A 13,612-nucleotide genomic window follows, 5' to 3' on the forward strand; every position below is an offset into this window, starting at 1 on the left:
CCGGCGCGCTGGCGGCACTCGGAGAGGCGGCACCCAGAGAAGCGCTTTTGGCGCGAAAGTCCGGCGGGCCCGCCAAGTCAGTGACCAGCCGCGTTTCGTCTTCCTCAGCGTCTCGTTTCCCACGGGGAATCGATGCCAAGGCTGCCGCCGGTCAGTTTTTCATTGATTCCCCACGGGCGGCGCAGTGAAGGCCCGGCGACGTGCCGTCCCCATCCCACCACGCGTACACACACGTCTACCGCCCCTCGGCGGCTATAAAAAGACACCCTCTCCTCGCCGGTGGACACACTCTCCTCCGCCCGTAGTCCCTCTATCGTCGCCGTCGCCCCATCCCGTCTCTCTCTCCCCCGACACCAGCCACCACGTCTACGTCCTTCGATGGGTGAGCGTTTCCCCGACGATGGTGCGGCGGCCAACGGCTTCGCCCGCCGCACCCTGCATGAGTAGGAGGCGCACCTCCAACGGGAGGCCAACTACCCGGCGCCGCCTGACATACGCACGCCAGGGCGTTGGAGGCTCAGCGCTGGAGGCATCTCAGACCCCCGCAGCCCGACGCCGACCACCCTGCCCACTTCCACGACGAGATCGAGCGCATCCGGGCCTCCCTGCCGGAGGAGGTGTGCGGCCGCCCGGAGTATGCCACCGACAACCACGCCAGTTGGGCGGCGTACTTCCAACGCCATCACAAGGAGCAACTCGCCTCCATCAACAACATGCCGGTGAGGGGGCGCCACAACGCCGACGGCCGCTGCCTGTGGTGGGGCGTCCCCGGGCGGACGCTGCACTTCGTCCACGAGGGCGGCAATCAACCGCCGCTCCAGTACCCGGCGGCCCCGACGCCTGTCCGCCGCCGGAGCGGCAGCGGCATTTGGCTGCCGCGGCGCATGGCGGGTGGGTCCTCCTCCTCCCACTCCCACTCGTCAAGATCGCCGGCGCTCACCAGCGTCAAGGCCGAGCCCGTGGAAATGCCGCTAGGGGGGCGCACCCCCGACGACACCCTCGTCATCAACGAGGTCGGTCGTGGCTCCTCTTCCTCCCGCCTCGTCAAGCCAAAGACGGAGCCGGGCTCGTCGCCGTGAAGAGCAAGCATGATGACTTGGCCGCCGCCGACGAGGCCGCGCTCAAGTGGGCGCGAGAGGACTACGTCAAACTGAAGATGGAACGCTAGCGTCGTGCCCTTGAGGAGATCGCCGCTCGACGCCGCGGCCGCGAGGCGGGCGGCGTTATCATCCTTGAGGACAGTGACGACGACGCACCACCGCCGTCAACCAAACCTGTCCGCCAAGGCGACACAGGGCAGGGGTGCGGCAAGGATAGCGGTGGCGTGAAGAAGGAGGCCGACGACGACGACGACTACATCGCCTTTAGCGCGTTCTTCGGCCTACAGGAGGGGCGGCGGAAGGCGGCGCAGTAGTTTTTAACTATGTTTTTAAGTATTTATGAACAAATATTAATGAAATCGTCTCATATGTGTCGAATTTGACCGAATTTTGTCATGTTGGCCGATTTTGGCCGAGCTTATTTTTTTAGAAGACGATGACTAGATTGTGCCTAAAATATCGCCGGCGTGCTCTAGACGGCGGCGCCTGAGGGCTGAACGGCTGAAGATGCCCTTAGCCGCAGCGTCTGGATCCATGGATGGATAGATAGGTTGGATATATGTGCCCTGCCCCAGCCGTAATAACTAAGCTGTTATCTCGCCCGCACAGCCGGAAGAGATATGCACGGACTCGGGCCTCATGATCCGCACATGCCCTGGCCGGCCGGCGTCGTGCCAATGTGCACCCCCTCCACGTTGGAATAAACTTGATCGAAGCAGGGGTGTTGATTTCGTAGTATACTGTATAGTAACCTTGCGGTGTTTGCTTCCCAGATGGGGCGCATCAGTCGCGCATACAGATTATACAGAATCATTGTTCCCTTGGTATCATTGCTAATCACTCTACATCATTGGTCTGGAATCTCTCTCTGGGTTATGAGATGCCGCCTCCAAATGATTGCCAACTAGTCGTACGCAAACCACAATTACTAGTATTACTGTAGTATACTCGTGTCGAATTATGCGACGACGCAAGCCAGAATTAGCCCATGGCATCTACAGTAACCGTCAAGCTGCTGCCTGCCTCTTCGATATCGCACTGGTGGTGCTGCTAGTAGATGAGTGGGCGCGGGCCTCGCTTTGGGCGGGCTGTGTGGCTCGGCCGCGCGCACGTCCGCCGCGGCGCCAATGGAACGGACGGCGACCCGCCGGTTAGATGCCGCGACGCGACGCGATGGCCAGGAGCCACCGATCCCACACGAGTCGTATCCCAGCCCGAGGCCACAGCTTTTCGCCGGTGCGCTCTGCGTGTTTTCTTTATTTCTTTCCTCCGCGTAGCCATCCCTCCCCTCCCCTCCCCTCCTTGGCACCTCGGCCACTCGTGTCCTTCCATGTCACCACACCCTCGTGTGCTTCGGCGGCCATGTCAGCAGCGGAGATCGAGCTCCAGATGAGTGGGGTAGCGGGAGTGTGGCGTGCTCTGTTTTTGTGCTGCTCTCGTTTATCTATATCCATCCTCTCGCCAATGTATTTTTGGAGGCACGTCGGATATCACGGGAAATATTTTGGGGCCACACCCCGATTGGTCTCTTGGATGCGAGCGTCGTTACGTGTGGACGCCTGAGTCCAATACACCATATAGCGTGATGTGTATAGATAGACGTACTGTACCGGTGCTCAAGGACATGCAAGATTTTTCTTTTACAAGATCAAACACTACATTAGCTTTTTTTGCGTGGATCGGCGTCACAATTGTTTGCTTCAAGTCGTGATAACTTAACAGGATGAAAAAAGGGAAACATATGGCAATGCGGTGCACCCTCGACTATTCCTGATTCGAAATCAAAGGTGCGTGCGTTAATGACACCCGTCCATCCATCCATCCATATATCCAAACGGAACCGTGATCCATCAAAGCGACCCAAATGGACGATCGCCCATGTGGCCTCAACGGGGCGGCACAGCCCCGAAGACGATAACAGCACAAGTTGCACACCGCTCGCTCTCCCACATCGTCGATCCATTTATTCCGTGATATTATATGCAACCCAGAAAGAAAGAAATATTCGGGCAGGGCAATTTAATATCCCATCCGCGCAACATGCGAATCGGGAGCAAATCGCTGCCAAAAGTAAACCCCGATGCAGCGCCGGAAACCCCACACCTATATATACGCCACCCTCACGCTTGCCTTCTTCTTGCAACTCCTCACACCATCTCCCTTTATTCACTCCTCACCTCCGCACACACTCTGCTTCTCTCTGAGCTCCTCTACTCTGTTTCACTGCCCACTCGTCGTCTCCAGCGCGCGCATAAAAATGGAGGGGTGGACGCGCGGGAAATGCATCGGGAAGGGCGCGTTCGGCACCGTGCACTTGGCCGTCCACAGGGCCACCGGCCGCGCCTTCGCGGTCAAGTCGGTCCACGCCAAGGGCGCCGCGCCGGCTGCCGCGATGGCGTGCCTGGAGACCGAGATAAGGATCTTGAGGCGGCTGTCCTCGCCGTACATCGTGGCGTACCTCGGTGATGACGCCACGGCTTCGACTAGGAACCTGCACATGGAGCTCGTCTCGGGCGGGAGCGCGGCGGCGAGGGGCGCGGCCGGCCTTGGCGAGCGCGCGGCGCGGTGCGTCCTGCGGCGGGTCGCCGCCGCCCTGCACTACCTCCACGACGTCGCCGGGGTCGTGCACGGGGACGTGAAGGGGCGGAACGTGCTCGTCGGCGGCGACGGTGCCGAGTACGGCAGCTCCAAGCTCGCCGATTTCGGCGCGGCGAGGCTTGTTTCAGAGCCGGCGCCGCGAGGGCCCCGTGGCACGCCGGCGTGGATGGCGCCGGAGGTGGCCCGCGGCGGCGCGTCTACGCCGGCGTCCGACGTGTGGTCGCTCGGGTGCACGGCGGTGGAGCTGCTCACCGGGAAGCGGCCATGGTCGGAGATGGGCGGCGCCCTCGAGGTCGGCGAGCTGCTGCTCCACATCGGTTACGGCGTGAAGCGACCGGAGCTCCCCGCGTGCCTCTCCGACTCCTGCAGCGACTTCCTCGACAAGTGCCTCCGCCGCGACGCTGGCGAGCGGTGGAGCTGCGAGCAGCTGCTGCGCCACCCGTTCCTCTCCGCGGACCCCCACGACGCCGGCGAGCCGTCGCCGTCCCCGTCCCCGCGAGCGGTTCTTGACTGGGCGGCGTCGGACTCGGACTCCGACGCGTCGTCCGACTGCCATCCGGCGGCCGACATCGAGGACGAGGTGATCATGGCGAGCGCCAAGGGGAGGATTGCCGAATTGGCATCAGACAGGCCGCGCCCAGACTGGGTGCGCGAGCTGGAGGAAGGCCCCACCTGGGCGCCCGACACTTGGGCCCCACCGCCCAGTCTTGAGATGTCAACCGATGCAGTGCTACTGCCACTGGTACCATCGCCATCCGACGCTGCCACAGTCGCTGGCGCGGGAAATGGCGGCGCCGGTGGGCCCGTCGTCAGCCGTGACGGGGTCCTCGTGACCGGCGGGAGCGACGGCGGCTCCTGCCGTGTCCGCGGCCGTTGCTGGTGCGATGATCGCCGTGGGTACCATAAATGTGGGTCTGGGTTTGATCGGCCTCCTTGTTGGCCGCCGTTGGCCGTTGCGTCCGTGCTGGTGTCATGTATTCTATCGCATTTGATTCAATCAATGATTTTGTTTCAGCAAGCAGACGGTGAATTGATACTATTTTTTGCTACAGTTTCTGGTTCTGTTTTTTTTTACAGCGCAGTTTCTGGTTCTTGTTTCTTTGGTGGTTTTGACTTTTGACTTCTGATGTTGCTGCTAGTTGGGTGAGCGACTCGGCCAGACACTAGTTGGTCAGCAGCGTGTGTGGTGTGTTTGCTCCCTTTTTTTCGAAACGGAGGCGTAAGATTTGCCTCATCTATTAGGTTATTAGGTAAGGAAAGAATAGAGTTTAGAGTTTTATAAAACACCCCACGCAAGCGGCATGAAAATTACTAGCACAAAATTATAAGCCCAAGTTTCTTTGCGCCGGCAGTAACCCATAATTTTGCTTCTTTAAGAATAGATCTAAGGAGAACAGGCCGTGGAGAATTTTTTTCTTTTTGACGAAACACTCTAGCATTCCGCTCGTTTCAAATCGTCCATGTGATGAGCATGGTGAGGGAGGTCATGGCATGCCAGTTTGGGTTTCGGTTATCGGTTATCGGTTCGTTTGTCCCACCACTCTTTGACGGATTCATCAAGATGCCACTCAGAGGTGTTGACGTGAGGTAGCCCAAGCTTCTCGATGATAGATCTCCACAGCCTAAGCGTGTGCCGACACTTGAAGAAGAGATGAGGCCCTGTTTCTTATTCTCTCTTGCATAGTTGGCAAAGGCCACAGTTTGCCAAACCGCGCCTTTTCAACTTATCGGCGGTCCAAATACGGTCTTGTAAAGCTAACCAAACGAATAATTTAACCTTGGGGGAGGGGAGGGGGGACGGGGGGTGGTCATCCGCATGCTTCCAAATGATATCATCTTCGGCTTGCCCATCAAGATGGAAGTCATGTACAAGCATCCAAAGAGTGAAGAATTCGCGAATGTGGCCAACGGTGTTTGGATTGATTTTGAAAATCCAAGCATTTTCTTTGAGAGCCTCCCGCACCTTTCAATTTTTTTCTCCTTGAGGCCTCGAATATTAACAGTGCAATATCCTTGGACCTCCGCCCGAGAAGCCAAGGAGAGCTCCAGAACGGCGTCTTAGCGCTGTCACCAACAGTGATAGTTGTAGAGGCGTAGAAAAACTCAAAGTCGTCGTCAGTGTAAGGGTTACCAAGACTCACCCAAAGCTTGTTGGACGCCTTCCATTCGTACCATAGCCACCGAAGTCGTAAAGCACGAGTAAACTTGTCGGTGTTGAGTACCCAAGACCCCCATTGCCCCCCTTCTTCTTTGAAGATGCCATACTTTGCCTTGCCGCGGAGCCAGTCAGTCTGCGGGTGCAATGCGAACCCGTCGCTTGGCTTCAAATGTTGTCAAACTACTCCAAGTTGCCAAGCGCTCAACTACTCCAGACGGGAACCGGAGAACAGATATAACATTTCCTGCACACCAACAGGATTACGGGGTTCATAATTTGAGAGGATTCAGTAAGAAAACCAAGCATTCGGTAAGAAATTTCGATAGAGTAGCAGCATTCTATTGCTGTTGCAGAAACAGATGTGCATCGCGTCGCCGGCAACAAGTGTCACGCGGATCCCGCTGGACCTGTACTGAATGTGTAAGCGTCAGGATCCCGGGATGGGATTCGCACGTCCGTAGCCCACCCGCCACAAGCACGAGGCCGATTTACCAACACGACGGCCATCATCATTAGCAATTCACCATGCTCGGGAGCAGTACTCTACGACGTGCTAGTGGCAACGTACACGAGGATCCTGGCGGACAGCACGTCCCGGCAACCACAACCAGCACGCATGATACGCGAGTTAAAGAAGAAGGATCCCGCATCATGTTCCTGGTGCAAATCATGTATTAGTATGCTGCTCATAAATTCGCGCGCGGTGTGCCGATGGAACAATCAATGTGCAGACAGCCAGCCAGCGACAGATCCGTGTGTACAATCGTGGTACTCCTGCTGGTGTTGTGTTGCTGCCGCGTATCGCTCTTGTAGTAGTAGTACGTGCGTGCTTCGCATCGCGTGTTACTGCGGCTGATCAAACAGAACAGTGGTGGTGCACGTACACCCCCGTCTGTGCGATGAGAAAGGCTTGGATGCACGATCGTTCGCTGTACCGCCGTTACGTACGGCAGCTAGTATTCAATGCTGCGGTTTATATAGGAACTACTGAGTTGCCATGCCCTGTGCACCAACCAACCATACTGTCATACTAATGCAGCGACTACCAGGTATACAGCTGTACCACGAGACTACGAGAGTATATATCATCTTAGAACAACTTTAGCGACCCAATGGCCACAGTAATCGCAAAGTATCAATTTTGAGCTAAAATGGCACTCGGTAGAGTTGTCATCTTGATCGCTGTAATTTATGAAATGGCCTTCATATTGAGCCCACCGAGCCTTCGTATTTGGAGGTTGAGAGCGTTAGTTTGGAAAGCGCTTCATCCACCAACAGCTCACGAGGCATGAAAGTACCATCTCCCTCCTCAGCCTCCCGCGCGGCTCATCTCCACTCTCTCTCCTAAAGCCATTGACGGCTAGACTGTCATGTCAACGGAAGTGTGACAATTAATTGCAACCGCCGCGTGCAACTGCCCGTAGCCTCTTCCACCATATTTTCTCGGCACCCGTAACGTCCCGTCGCCGGTGGCTATAAAAAGGTCATCGCCGTGACCGAATAGCTCACAACCCCCACTTTCAACACCGCTACTTGTAGCCACTTTCTACCTCCTTGTTGCCATGTTGCTTCCCCTGTGGTCGGACTGGGTGCTGCTCTTGGAGAAGGATCGGGTGATGGATGAGGGAGCAAGCAGAGGAGGAGGCCTTCCTCAACGCTGAGGGGGAGGGGGGGTCGCCATTGTACGCTGGAAGTCGTACACGAGGATCCTACCCTCCATGAGTGCCCGGATTGGAATATCATAACACACTTCTTTTGTTTGAACGAAAAAAGAAGTGTTTCACCCTTCTCCCACTTAGGGAGAAGGCCAAGGAAGGAGAAGTAGGGGGGCTCTCACCCCCTCCCTTCCAGTGGCGCCAGAACACCGCCGGAGGAACCGTCATTATTTTCAATGACTTCACCAACGTCTCCACCATCATCTTCATTCTTAGTACAAGGGCTTCTCCATCCATAAATGGTAAATATTGATGTGTTGTGCCATGAATTATTTCCCCATGATTTATCGCATATTTTATGTCTTTGTTTGAGTAGTGATTTGTTCCATGGCATTGATGAAATTGTATAATGATTGGTTGAATATTGGTTTCTATGCCATTTTATTTGTCTTGTATACGAGTGGCTGTGCATACATGCTAAGAAAACAACTAAAAGTGTATGTAGGCTCATCGTAGCAACATGCCGACTTAGGCTCCTCCTTAGAACACAACACTTGTTGAGGGATTATTCCCAAGATAAGCAACCATGAATACATAAACTAGCCAATTTGCCAGGAACACTTGTTCGCATAATCCCATTGAATCCTGCTACATTCATCATAACCACCACGCACTCAAAACTCTTTTGTCCTTGTGATTTTTTATTGCCGGACACTAACATTTTATTTTTATTTTGTAAAGTACTATAGTCACCTCTTTGGAAATCCTTCTTGCTAAGTACCTTAATTAGTTTCCACACCTCAGTCCTATCCTAGTTGTAGAGAGTCTAGGCATATTAGATGTGAAGTGCATAGATAGTTGCGTAAGTGGCATACGGGACATGAGAGATTAGGAAACCTACCTTTAGCTCTCTTTGGTTCAGACACCCCATATACTTCCAGATCCTCCTTGGAAAGTGCTACAATAACACCCTGCACTTGGAGACTATCAAGTTCTTTTTTGGAGTCGTTGCCGGGAGCATAGCGCTAGGTTGAATTTTCTGGTTTGCACTTGTTTGCTTTGCTACCAAGTAATATTACCCTATGATTATATATAAAAAACGAAAAAATGTATTTCCGTGATGACTTTCTCTCTAGCTTTGTGAATGATACTTCTGATGTTTCTGCTGCTGCTACTAATGCTTTTGATGAAGGAAGTACCTCTCTTGAATGTTAAAGAGCAATGACATCATAGGAGGGAGAATGGATTAGCTACCCATGCATATCTCCAAATGAATATGATAATAACTCTCTTGAACTTACTACTGCTAATAATAGTGATGAAACACAAAGTTTATTGGATGAAATTTCTTTTTTGAGAACTACGATGAACATTGGAATGAATGTCATGTGCGCCTATGGATGAATTACTTGAAGATGATTATGCTACTGTTATGGATGATGGAATTATAAATAATTGTTTTGCTCTCACTTATGGAAGCCCTATGATTGTTTTGAAAACTCTTAACTATATTTTAGGGGAGAAATTTTAGTGTATTAAATACTATGTTCATGGCTTGAAATTTGCGTGTGTGCTCATGATGATGCTAATGAAACCTATACAATTAAGTTTGTTGCTGCTTCTTGCAGTAATTATAATAGAGGAAGAAATAAGTGCCCTCTCAATGTCTTCCAGAAACTAAAATTGCAAGAAACTGCTTTTATCATGCATTGCCATTTGCTCTTTGTGAATGACTTGTTTTTTGTATGCAGTGCCAATGCATAGGAAAAGAGTTAGACTTCGTTTTCATATCCTCCATCATATTTTGTAATATCCGCTTATATTGAATAAACTAAAAAGAAAGTGAAGAATGGAATAAAATAAACTTTTTTTTTAAAAGAAGTGATTGAGAAACGGTGATCATTGATAAAATGGGGTCGACCTTGAACTTTTGTTCATGCCCATGAAAACAATGTGAATATTTTGTCATGGAAGCTTCTTAATAAAAATAATTACCCCCAGTATCACCACTCTATTATAAAAATAAAGTGCCAAGAATTAGAATATCACAAGAAGGTTGCTTGTTGATTGTTAAGTTTATTGTATTCAACGGTGTCGGCGTTCTAGGAACGGGGGTCCCCAGACTTGCCTGCCCGCGGCCCACGGCATGGCTAAGCCATCAGGTCGTACGACCCATCTTCATCAACAAGGCATCCAAGACCCTCGTGAGAATTCAAGCCTCGCGAGGCAAACGATGCAAGACCTCCTCTAGAGTAGCCTAGCCAGGTAGGCTCACGAGTAGCGGAGATATCAAGGCGGGGCAAACCTCACAAGGCCCTCGTGACGTGAGCCATGACGCACGATACCAGGCGGGTGCCAGGCGGGCGTCAGCGCGCGAAGTGTCATTGTTTCCTCTTTGGTGTTAAGGAGGCCAACGCAGGCGAAGAGTACCGAGGCATCAAGCAAATGTTGCTATATCAGTGCAACGAGACCAAGACCAGGAGGACGACAAGATGGAGGTCATCGTGGAGCCCAAGACGACATCACCACCAGAGCTTTTCGCAGGCGAAGACCACTTTTGTCAGGATAGCTTGTACTAGCTGTCCCCCTTCAAATTGGTCCGCCGTTGTTGGCTCCCTTCCCACTCGATATTTGCGAAGAGGATCAGGGCCTATATAAGTAGAGCTAGCCAACACAGTAGGCAGGAGGAGGACGAGGAGAGAAAATAGAGCCTCAGGCATCTAATCTTAGCTTGATCCAACCCGATCGAGAGCCTACTCACAAGAACACCTCAACCTCAGGAGGTTGTTCTTCCCTTGTATTTTCATCATCAGCCCTAGAGGCAATCCACCACCACCACACTGGAGTAGGGTATTACACCACAACGGTGGCCCGAACCAGTATAAACCTCGTGTCTTTCCGTGTTGCGAGTTCATCGAGTTCGTCCGCGAGATCTTAGTGAGCTAGGGCGTAGATCAGTAGGAAGGAAAGACTTCGCGCGCACCCTAGTGTTCGAACCTTAAGGGTTTGCCAGAACCCCACATCCAACATTTGGCGCACCAGGTAGGGGTGCGCCGTAGCTTCCCTTCCATCAGTTGGTCGCTCTGTCGCTCCGTCGTCTCCATCGCGGACGCTCGCCGTGCTCGAGCTGAGCGTCGGGCTGCCCTCACTTCCTGCGTCGCTCAGACGGCTCCCGTCAGCGGGCCACATCGCCGTTCTACGTCTCCCGCCGCCAACGCTGCCACCGGCCCGGCGGGGAACGAGCAGCAGGCGTCCTTGCTGCATCCTTCGGTATGGCAGGACGGCCGCACCGCCACTTCATCGCTGATCCCTGCCGGTTCTTCGTCTCACGCGCACCGCACTCCCATGGAGGCACGGGCCGCGCTCCTCGCAGCGAACGAGCTCCTGCACTACCGCCCCATTGACGACCTCTATGAGGACTGGCTCGACCGCGTCGTCGAGCTCATTCGCGCCGCAGGGGGCTCTCCGGCGCCGTCCCACTCTCTGCCCCCCCTCGACCAGCCGCGGGTGACGGGGCTCATGGCGTGCCTCCGCCAGCTTAGCCCCAAGACGGCGCCTTGGCACCAAGGCACGCGGCTCCGCGACATGATCCGCCGCGCCCGGCGCTCGCGCGCGAAGAGAGAAGCTGCCAAGAAATTCCGCGGCTGCGAGAAGCTGCACCTGCGCTCCCCACACCACCTCATCAAGACCGTGCACCTCCCGCAACGGTGCAGCGCAGACTTCATCAAGACCAAGCTCCACCTCCGAAGCGGGCCCCGGCAACCACGGCTGGCTGTCGCGCCTTCACCCCCGAGCTGCGTAGCGTCGCCTGGCCGGGCAAGTTCAAGCCGGATCTGCCTCCTCGCTGCGACGGTACCGCTGACCCCGCGGAGTTCGTGTAGCTCTATGAGCTGAGCATCGAAGCGGCCAATGACGACAAAAAGGTCATGGCAAACTGGTTTCCCATGGCTCTTAAGGATGGAGCTCGCTCCTGGCTCCTGAACCTGCAGCACGGCTCGATCTCCTCCTGGGACGAGATGCGCGACCGCTTCGTTGCCAACTTCCAGGGCACTCGCGGCCGCCCACCAGCGTGGGTGATCTACTCCGCATCAGGCAGCAACCAGGAGAGACCCTCCAGAAGTACAGCCAGCGCTTCAACAACACCCGCCTCAAGATCCCCAAGGTCACGGACGAGGCCATCATCTCCGCGTTCTCCGACGGCGTCCGTGACGTCAATATGAAGTAAGAGCTCGCCGTCCACGAGGAGCTCTGCACATCTCAGGAGCTGTTCAATCTGGCGACCAAGTGCGCAAGAGTTGAGGAGGGGCGCCTCTCCCTCCTTGAGCTGCCAGCCGTGGGCGCGGAGGAGAAGAAGGCCAAGGCCAAGGACGTGAAGCGCAAGGAGGCAGCTGTGCTCGCAGCGGAGCCCGACATCAAGCAGGGCAGAGATCAGCCTGAGTCATCCAAGAAGGACCGACCGTTCTGCGCCTTCCACAACCTGAACACCCACAACACCAGCGACTGTCAAGAATTCAGAGCCATACGGGAAGGACGCTACGGTCGATGCCCCGAGCGCAACGACTGGGGCTACGGTCGCGGAGGAGGACGTGGAAGCGGACGCTGGGATGACCGTGGCACGCGTCAGGAGTGGCACGACTGGCCTCGTGAGGACCGCTGGCAGGACCAATCTCACAAGGGCGCCTGGAGGGACCCGCCGCGTGAAGATCGCCCCCAGGGTAACGCCGGTCTTCCCCCGCTGTCGCCACCAAGAAGGAACGACGACCACCACCAGGACGAGGGGGCTGGGGGCTTCCAGGAGCCGCGTGGGATCGCCTGCATCTTGGGCGACGCCCAGGCCCCATCCTCTCAGCGCGCCTTCAAACAGTTCACTCGCGAGGTGAACGCGGCGCTCCCCAAACTCGAGGCCACGCGCCCGCTCAGGTGGTCCCAATGCGCCATCACTTTCAACTCGGCGGATAAGCTCAAGTGCGCAGCCACCGTTGGCGCCCTCCCTATGCTATGTTCCCAAGTCATCAGCAATGTGCAGGTCACCAAGACCCTCATCGACGGCGGCGCAGGGCTCAATGTCCTGTCCATCGACACGTTTGACAACCTCCAAGTGCCTTATGAACAGCTCCGGCCCACCAAGCCTTTCTCCAGAGTGACCGACGGCTCCACCACACCGATAGGGCAGGTCCTCCTGCTTGTCACATTTGGGGAGCGCAAGAACTACCGCACCAAGCTCATCGACTTCGACGTCGCGCACATCCGCCTGTCATACAATTCCATCCTCGGGTATCCAGCCCTGACCAAGTTCATGGCAGTCACTCATCACGGCTACAACGTTATCAAGATGCTAGGAAGCGGAGGAATCATCACGGTCCCATGTGAAGAAAGGGATGCGGTGTGCTCCCTCGAGCGCGCCTTTCAAGCCTCAGCAATCAACGACCCCGGCAGCAGAAATGAAGGCCCTCTGGAGGCCATCCCCAAGAAGAAGAAGCCGCACCGTGCAGGACCTCAGGAGGATGGCGTCGCGGCAAGAGCCTCGTCAGGACCAGCGCCCGCTCCAGGAGCGCCTCCCTGTTGGAAATATGCCCTAGAGGCAATACTAAAATGGTTATTATTGTATTTCCTTGTTCATGATAATTGTCTATTGTTCATGCCATAATTGTATTAACCGGAAACCGTAATACATGTGTGAATACATAGACCACAACATATCCCTAGTAAGCCTCTAGTTGACTAGCTCGTTGATCAATAGATGGTCATGGCTTCCTGACCATGGACATTGGATGTCATTGATAACAGGATCACATCATTAGGAGAATGATGTGATGGACAAGACCCAATCCTAAGTCTAGCACAAGATTGTATAGTTCGTCTGCTAAAGCTTTTCTAATGTCAAGTATCATTTCCTTAGACCATGAGATTGTGCAACTCCCGGATACCGTAGGAATGCTTTGGGTGTACCAAACGCCACAACGTAACTGGTTGGCTATAAAGGTGCACTACGGGTATCTCCGAAAGTGTCTGTTGGGTTGGCACGAATCGAGACTGGGATTTGTCACTCTGTGTAAACGGAGAGGTATCTCTAGACCCACTCGGTAGGACATCATCATAAT

The 13,612-nt window shown here is 54.6% G+C and overlaps 1 protein-coding gene across 1 annotated transcript; it reads left to right on the plus strand.

Moving 5' to 3' along the window:
* Positions 1-3,097: 3,097 nt before the first annotated feature.
* On the plus strand, positions 3,098-4,818 carry LOC123083761 (mitogen-activated protein kinase kinase kinase 18). The gene has a single exon (XM_044505699.1). It carries the CDS (start codon positions 3,181-3,183, stop codon positions 4,816-4,818), a length of 1,638 nt encoding a protein of 545 aa, XP_044361634.1. The 5' UTR covers positions 3,098-3,180.
* The last annotated feature ends 8,794 nt before the right edge of the window (positions 4,819-13,612 follow it).

This window comes from Triticum aestivum, chromosome 4A, assembly GCF_018294505.1.
Source record: "Triticum aestivum cultivar Chinese Spring chromosome 4A, IWGSC CS RefSeq v2.1, whole genome shotgun sequence".
Taxonomy (NCBI): Eukaryota; Viridiplantae; Streptophyta; class Magnoliopsida; order Poales; family Poaceae; genus Triticum; species Triticum aestivum.

Excerpts from the sequence above, each read along its gene's own strand:
- LOC123083761 (XM_044505699.1), top strand. The coding sequence starts at position 3,181 with ATGCAGCGCCGGAAACCCCACACCTATATATACGCCACCCTCACGCTT.